Source organism: Vespa velutina, chromosome 3 (genome assembly GCF_912470025.1).
Source record: "Vespa velutina chromosome 3, iVesVel2.1, whole genome shotgun sequence".
Lineage (NCBI taxonomy): Eukaryota > Metazoa > Arthropoda > Insecta > Hymenoptera > Vespidae > Vespa > Vespa velutina.
In genome coordinates this window covers 2,252,511-2,261,578 of record NC_062190.1, presented here as the reverse complement: position 1 = coordinate 2,261,578, position 9,068 = coordinate 2,252,511, and the positions used below count along the sequence as shown (strand labels likewise).

General features: G+C 35.1%; 1 protein-coding gene across 1 annotated transcript; it reads left to right on the top strand.

The window, feature by feature from the left end:
* Window positions 1-1,120, top strand: LOC124947418. Its single transcript, XM_047489493.1, has 2 exons — window positions 1-274; window positions 469-1,120. Exons 1-2 carry the CDS (start codon window positions 75-77, stop codon window positions 605-607), a joined length of 339 nt encoding a protein of 112 aa, XP_047345449.1. The 5' UTR covers window positions 1-74; the 3' UTR covers window positions 608-1,120.
* The last annotated feature ends 7,948 nt before the right edge of the window (window positions 1,121-9,068 follow it).

The window sequence follows — 9,068 nt, the reverse complement described above, 5'->3', positions numbered from 1 at the left end:
GAGAAATAAGTTTGTCTACTGTGTTAATCGTACCGTGAATTTCGAAATTTATATAACTATCACAATAACAAATAATGAAGTCTAGAACGAGCAAAAGAGATATATTTACCCACTCGAAAAGTCGTGAACTTAGTCCATTGCGTAAACATCTGCATCCTCGATCCTTTGAAAACCTCTTCAGGAAATGTCGAGGACCACCGATGCGAGATTTTAGGGGGCAGTTATTTTCCAAACACGATGTGATAAATAAGTATAAAATGGCTTTCTATTTTTGGTAAGAAATACATGCTCATGGAAATCTTTAGAGGATCCTTTAATTGATGCTATTTATTATTATTAACCAGTAAATATTTTTTCAATCGATGATGAACATTTTAATTTGATTGATTTGATGTTTTATTTTTTATATCGAATACATAAGTTACCAGATATCGCTAAAAAGCAAATTTTATCCTGACTTTCTAATAGGCAAAGATTCAGACCACCCTGCCATTTAAGCGGTTTAATGCGAACTCGGACTGAAAGACGTGTAACGGCTGATTATAAAGAACAAAGAGGCATATTTGCACGGGTGGCACAAAAGTACGACGTGCAGCTAAGACAATAGCTCGTACAAGGACAATGGCAGCATAGGTTTGATTATTATGAGAATTAGGGAATTACAGCGACATGCTTAATTGCTTGTCGAGATTTATCATGTCACATCGAGTTTTTGCATTATTTTTCTTGAATACATATCAAACTCTTTGGCTTCCCTAATTTTTACATAGGCGTTAAATATGACACTTATGAATTCTATAGAAAAAACATACGGTTTAATTAGTAACTAAGTTAAATATAAATAGCCTGGGAATCGAAAGACCGTGTAAATTTCTGTAAATTATTTTTATTTAAAAAAATTTGTTTTGTAAAAATTTTCTGACATCTATACTTCATACTTTCAGGCTAATTTTATAATTTTATTACACCTTATAACTGAACGGTAATCGTTAGATTTGTTTAATCAACTCGACATAATAAAAGTATACAATTAAGTTATTCCCCATATAAATATATAGTTGAGTTGTCTTTAAATTTTTCTACGTTTCAGTTATTTTATTTTTGTCATTTGTCACAAAAAAGACCTAATAAATTACAGATTGATAACAAATTTTTTAATAGGATAAAATGTAAAACAAATTAGCAAATAAATTACTAAACCATTATTATTGTATAATAATATTCAAATTAAAAGATTCCACATAAGGTTTGGCTGTAAAAGATATGTCTGAACTTACATGTAGGCGAGCATCTAACACCGGCTGTGTTTTACGATCGTGCATACCCTTTCCTCTCACTCTCTTTATATTCTCTCTTTCTCTCTCTCTCTCTCTCTCTCTCTCTCAGTGATGTACAAAATGTTAATTTCCTGCGACGAGAAGTTAATGGACAGGCTGTGAGCGTGTAAGGTAGGTGTGTGCTGTAATATATAGTAGATGTAACAAGGTTATAACTGTGAACGCCAGGGTTCTATCGTTCGGCTCCAACCCCTTTTGGTCCTTTTTCCGAAGGCAGCTACGTTAAACGTGACGAGGACAAATTGTGGATACGTCCCTTTCGTTTGTTCCTCCCTCGCTTAGTAGACGTCTTTGTGCGCATGTGTCCGTGTATACATGTTCTTTCTGTCTCTCACTCTTTTTCTGGTATCCCTTCTTCCTTTTCGTATCGTGTGATAGATGGTTCTACCAGGTGATGCACCCTCTCGTCAAAGTCACCCCCGATTTTAGTGACTACGTACCCGTTCTTGTTTCCCCTCTTTCGTGAGATATAATTTTACGCTAGCGTCTTCCTTAAAAAGTTTCATGCTCATTAGTGAATTGCATGGAGGTTTAATAGTATTCGTGTGGAATCATTAAAACGAGACGCCCTGTGTAATCGCAAAAACTTTGAAAGAGTGTAACTAAAACACTCTTCAACAAAAAGTAATCAATTAAAAGAAAATCGGACTTATTTTTGTTTCTTCTTCGTTAATACATATTTATATGTTATTCGTTTTTAACAACTATTGGTATATTATAGTTACTTAAAATTAGTTTCTTATTTTCACCTAATCGTAACTTTCATGCCAGATCCCTTTCATTCTATGGCATTTTTACCTCAAAGCTGACTATTCCATTGGTTTTTGCTTCGACAATGATTCATGTCAGTGTCAATTTAATCGTCTTCCATTTGTCTCGCTATCTGGGCGGAATCGTAAAAATCTCGATGTCATCGTACCGAACAGTTCTCCTTACTCCTACCTTTTCTTTTCAATTCTTTTTTCAAGGGGTCCGTAGAAAAACCATTTACAATGATCGCTGATGGTATCAATGATTTAACAATCACTGATATCTTTTTCTACTCTAAATATATATGTTTTAAAAATGATGAATAAAGAAAAAAAAATAGTTTTCATTTACAATAGAAATTTATTGAATTAGAGTCTTATTATGTGATAACATTGAGAAATTCTTGAAAGACCACATCGAAGTCTTGGAAAAGGAATAACATTTCTTACGAATCTATCAACGAATAACGAGAATCTCATCAATTTCCAAACGATGTGTTTGTTCATAAGCAAGTCATACCAGAGAGGTCTAATCCGTGCTTGTTAGAAGAGAATAAACAAATAGGAACAGACCATACGAGATAACTATTATTATAAACAGAAGTATGGTTTTAGTGCGACGAAAATTGTTTGGATTCCTGGCAAGTTTATATGTATACGAATGGGCGGAGGCGGCACGCATAAAATGTCGCTTTGACGAACGCCGCGACACGTTTCTTCGTCTGTTGCAAAGGATGTCTGGTGTCTAGAGATAGATCGTAAAGATCGTTCGACGATCACACATCTTTCGACGCTTTATTTATCTCTGAGTTTGATCAATTAGAAATTGGGCTTACTCAACCGGAAATGATCTGAAAATATTATCTCTTAACAAACTTTCGCGTGAACAAACCGATACGTAAAATTTGTATGATGATACAAACGATTAATCACATAGGCAGATAAAAAAGAGAGAGCTAAAACTGTAAATTAAAAGGCTTCTAAAGGAGAAGTTTGCCCCTTCCTTTGTTCGTGAGAATGTAGCTACATGGGGTGTTACCTGGACAATGTCCATTGCTTGGTCAACCTTACGCATTTCACGAAATTGACCTTCTATCGAAAATTGGCGGTACGTCCGTTAAAGTAGGCGTTCGGGTTTGTCTATCAAACTGGTTTTTTCCCTATCGTCTTACCTTTGCAAAAGTGTATAACATATGTATTTTTCTCTTTCTTTCTTTTTCCTTCTTTCTCTCTCTCTCTCTCTCTCTCTCTCTCTCTCTCTCTCTCTCTCTTTCTCTCTCTGTTTCTCATGAACGCGTGGGCAAAGAAAACTAAATCTCGTGTAGATGGGCGTTTAAAGGGCAGCTGCATACGCTTCTCTCGACACTCGCGCTTAATTGAGAGAAGAAAGCTCGCGACGGGGTCGCTTCGTATATCCCATCGAGAGGTCCTTGCTCACCTATAATTCGATCGAGAACCCCATAGGAACGTAACGCACTGTTGACATTTGGTTATTTTGACGTCAAGCTGAGCCATCATCGTTCCATTCGATGACGAACTGAAGAAAAAGAGAGAGAGAGAGTAAGAGTGTTAAAGAGGTGCTCGACTGTTGCTACTACTCTACAAGAACCATGAAGGGTTGTTGTTCGAGGACCACCTATGAAATGGTCACAGTTCTTCTCACTTCATAGAATGTAATATTTTGTAATCGGTGAAATGCAAAGAAAATCAATGGAATTTATCTCTTTCAAAGATTTGAATAAAATTCGTTAGAGTTTTCATTAAAGTCATTAAATCTTTCGAAAAATTACTCTCATGAATTATACTTTTCCGAATATTAATGGAATATCGTGTCGAGAACGAACAGTTATTACTAAAACGTATTGTAAATCTCCATGAGTTATCGTCTCTTAAACGACTGTGAAATTAGCGGTTTGCAGTCGTCGAAGAAGAAGCGTTTTTGATGCGCCTCGTAACTGTCTTCTAGGTGCTAAATTTTACGCGGGCTCTTTTATACCGAATGGAGTTCCAAGTGGAACCGGCGCCTCTTACATTTTTCGGAAGATACTTTACTAATGTTGTGGAGTTTAATCATTTTGTTTCAACATTATCAGGATTAACACATCCCGAATACCTACATAACGAAAAAAGTTGTAAATAATTGAATTTTTCTTGAAAAAACATTTTTTTGAAAGATGTTCGAAGAAACGATCGAGAAAAAGGACAAAATTCTTAGAAAGGCGTGTTAAGGTGTATCGAAATTCTCGAGTCTCGATTGTCCATCGACCTCAATAGGTCGACTATGCGTCAATGTTACATTTCAATTTTTCAGAACAAAATAGATGGCCGTTGACAGCGTAAAAAGTGTTCAGCAGGTAGAAAGAGAAAGCACAGACGTGCTTTTACTGCCATATTCACCTAGAAAATCTTTCCGAATAAGGTCAAATAGGACTTCTTCTTTGGCAATTTTTTTCTCTTTCTAGTGCTCTGTATTGTGATATACAGCTATACACAGGGTGGCCATTGACGAAACGACTTCCCCTCACGCCAACCGTTCGAGGTATTTCTCTCTCATATCCACCCGTCTTCCTTTATTCACCATTCCTTTCGTTCTTATCCTCTCCGACTTCGTTCGTCGTTCCCCTTGTCATCATTCACAACTATAAGCCCTTTCGGTGGCCTTTCGAGGGTTGTCCCGAAAGCAGAACGAATGTAGAAAAAGACAAAGTTTTGGAGCTTTATTGGCAAACAGTCCTACGCTTTCATGTAACGTCTCTATTATTGAAAATGATAGTGTAAGGTGCATATTAGTTATTTATATTTATTGAGCTCTTTCTACTTTAATGAAATTCAAAGTTACTTCATGATGACTATAATTGTTTTTTAATAAAAGATGAGACATAGTTGTTAAAAAATTCCATCAAAAAAAATAAAAAAATAAAAAAGAAACAATTCGTTAAACAATCTTAACATTTCGCTAAATTGCACACATTTCAATCTTTGACGTATTGACGCTTGAAAGGTATAGAAATGTTACACTTTTCTATTTTTAAGCGTTCCCGTTCTGTTTCTTTCCTTACTTTTTCCGACGGAAGCGGAACCGATATATCCCACTCGAATAGAATAATCTCTTTCCTCGATCAAAGTTCGTGACGTAAAGAGGGGAAGCAGGTAGATATATGAAAATATCTATTTTTCGAACAGTGCGTAAAACGGATCGGTCAAAATGGCGACGTATGAGGAGCCGACAGCCGGACAATGCAGTCATAGTATCCTCTCGTGCGGGCGAATTACACGGATCAAGAGCTACGAATGCCTATCGATCATATATGCATGTCGTGACTTTATACGTTTACGCTAGCGAATGTCTATGCATGAATAGATATCCAAGTACATTCTCGCGTAACCGATAGCTTACGGTTAGAAAACCATAACGGGAGATGATCATGAACGTGACACGTGAAAAGTGTCCTTAAAAATCGAGTTCCTAATAAAAATAGAAAAAAGTATCTAATGAATAATTTCGTATTAGAATGCTCATTTTTAATTATAATGTTGAAAAAAAAAACAAATTATATACTATATACAATACGATTACATAATATGTGATATTTGATTAATAATGCTTAACTTTGTTTTTTCTTCCGAAATATATCAAAAAGCGAGGACAATGTTAAAAACAGAGCTGAACAAGCAAGAAATGAAAGTAAGTACGAGAAACACATTCGACTAACACTATACAGTTTGTAGAAAGTTACTGAATACCTTTTTTCTTCTAGTCCAGGTCAGTTTTTTCCTTCTTTTTTTTTCTTTTACGAAATAACTTGACGATCTTTTTAACAAGACTTTTAATCTTTATATATTCTTGAATATCTTTATCTTATTTCTTTTTTAATTTTTATCTATGCTTGATAATATATGAAATGTGACATCCAATATTTTTGTTATAAATTTATAGTTAAATTAAAAAAAAAAAAAAAAAATGAAGAAAAGAAGATTTAGAGAGTAGAGAAACAAGAAATTTTTAATGGATGTGAGAATGACAATCTTATCGCTTTTTTTACAAGATATTAAAAAGTATCTACCATCGATGATCATCGATACGTGAAAGTAAATTGCTGCGATCCTATTTTCAAAGTATACCGCCACCGTTGTCAATGAGTGTTCGTCTATGCTTAGCGAAAAGAGCAGATGGTGTTATCTTCCGTCGGATGAAACGGATACTTTTCCAAGTCCATTCTTTGCGAGATTTCGATAGTGAAAAAAGTATAGAGTCGAATGAAAAGAAAAGCGTTAGCATCTAGACATATTCTCCGAAGAAATTTTTCTTCCTTCATAAAAAATGTCTATTGAGAAGAATTAAAGGAAATCTTATGAAGACTTTGTTAATATCTACTATTCTAATGTTCTTCTTATCGGTTGTTTGACTTTCCCATATTCAATATAATGCGTGATTTTCTAGAGCACAATCTACATCCATATCTATTATTGGAGTATTATTTGTATATAGATAAACAGGAGTTGGCTGATATAAGTTCCGAATCGGCTTAAGTACCATTTTGGCCTCTGACGTTCTGACATTTATCGGTTCTACTCGTAAAAGGGGTATTATCCGTTCGAAACTGATATTTTTCGCATAATGGCCGAAGAATGACGAACGTGAGAAAAATAAATCAACATTCCGAGTTACATGGAATTATTGTTATAAACATTTTGATGAAAAAATTTTTTAATTTAATTCTAAAACGTAAATAAATCAGATTTTCATGAAATAATTTACAACAGACTAGTACGAATTGAATGAAATCCTTTTTTCATCATCATTATACAATGACCTACGTTACATTAATTTTCGATTGCTATTACAATAGAAACTGATATGGAATCCGTTCCTGTGCGTTGACGTTTTCAGCGTGACGCCTTACGCGAACAAAGATCTCATAAAGAACATATCCCAATTTTGCCGATAAAGATGGAAATTCGTTGTCCACCCTTACTCAACTCAACAGATGAACGGGTAACACATGTCGATAGGTACAACTAGAGAATATACGGGGAGCGATGGGGTTAGATTCGCTCGATTTTTACCCCAAAATCGTCGTTTTGTGTCATTCCTGATCATAAATCAGAGGGCGTAAAATCAATTATCGCTTATCGAGATTTTGCACCCTTTTTCTAAGTAGTAAAAAAAGAAAGAAAAGACCTGCGATCTGTTCGAGAAAATGTCAAAAATAATTTAGAAATTAAACGATTAGATGTAATAACTTTTCTTCATCGCTTTTCATCGCTCTTCATCGACACAAATTTGAAGATTCGACCATGTGCAGCAGTAGAGACATATTGGATGAAAAACAAAAAAAGTAAAGATGTAGTATTTCAAGAGAACTTTTCACAGGTAACTCTTTCAGACGACTTCTCTCGCACGGGTCGGCTGATTTTTCTAGTCCATCGCCCTACAGGGATTTTATGCCTACCCCCTCTCTCTCCCCTTTTATTTTGATTTATTCGACGTTAACTCGCTTTGACGCTCAGTGGGTCGTGCCCCGTTCGTGCCCTCGAATACGAAACGCGTAAGAACCTAGCGAGTGAATGTAATTCATGTCGTAAGGGTCTCGACAGGACTTCTTCCTGTTTGAAGAGAGAGAGAGAGAGAGAGAGAGAGAGAGAGAGAGAGAGAGAGAGAGAGAGAGAGAGAGAGAACTCTCAGTAAGGGCGCAGCAACTTGATGATGGTGTTACAACCGGAGAAGAGACGTATGCTTTTCGACACTGGTCGTGAAGCGTTCGTTTTCTTTTTTGATAAATGATGTTTTAATTTTTTTCTTTTTGCTTTTTTCTCTACGAAATCTATGTGGAATCTTTTTTTTTCTAATAGAATAATATATATATATATATAATACAATGCTTTAGAAACAGTGGGAAATATCGAGTATATTGAGAAGATTATAATAAAGGCGATAGTCGAAATCAGGGATCTTTCTTCTTGATTCAAAGGAGCTTTAAAAAAAATTTAATTACACTGAGTTCACCGACGCAGGCGCCGCGACATTCCGGAAGCCATTGCTACATCACCATGGATACTAGGGAGGAGATGCGGCAGGCGAATCTTGTATCGATCGTCTAAATTTCCGAGGGTCCTTGTCCTCTCAAATATATACATATATACACATACATACACATAATGTTAATTATTTAATTTTGTCATTTTGGGTAGATTTTTTTTTATTAAGAAAAAATATATATATAGATGTAGAAAGAGAAATCGAATAAAGGTGAGGTATTCGTACGTATACATATATCAAAGATGAATAAAAAAAAAACATGTTAGCAATAGATGTCTTCTCGTTTTATAAATCGTAAGGGATGAAAGGGTTTCTATAGTTCACATTGTGCTCCATAATTTACTGTCTGCAAACATAGAAACCTCGGGCGTTCATTGAAAACATGCGCGAGCATACATTGGATCGCCATTGGATTAGAAAGACGTCTCTTTCCTCTCCTTCTCCTCTTTCATTCGTATCGTTTTCGATTGAACCCCATATACGAGGATTTATTTGGAAGCGTAAATTAAAGTGTAAAGTGACTCGAGTCGATCTCAATCGTAGGTATATCTATACATTGGTATTATCCGGGGTATGCTTTACAATGAAACATTCTGGATATATCCTTCAGGATCATTCTGTTCTCTTTTTACTCGGCTAATTATGCTTTTATGTTATACGTTGACGTTCGATACTGATTTATTCCTCAATTGTTTTACTTAATTCGATAATACGTTTATAAATAATCGTATTCACAAATAATCCGATAATATTTCGTATATGAAATTAATTGAAACATAATATGTTCTTATTGGTTAAGATTTCTGAAACTTAAACAAAAAGAAAAAAAAAAGAAAAAAGAAAGAAAATAAAAAAGTTAGAAAAATTGTATATCACGATTATCTGGTCGAACTGTTGCGGTTAGTTTCATCATGTTTTGCGGTCATAGCAGTCGAGAAGACA

What these genes read in the sequence shown, in the direction of transcription:
- LOC124947418 (XM_047489493.1), top strand. Translation starts at nt 75, where the DNA reads ATGAAGTCTAGAACGAGCAAAAGAGATATATTTACCCACTCGAAAAGT. An exon ending in AAAATGGCTTTCTATTTTTG is followed by an intron (nt 275 to 468) that starts GTAAGAAATACA and finishes ACTTTCTAATAG; the next exon opens with GCAAAGATTCAGACCACCCT.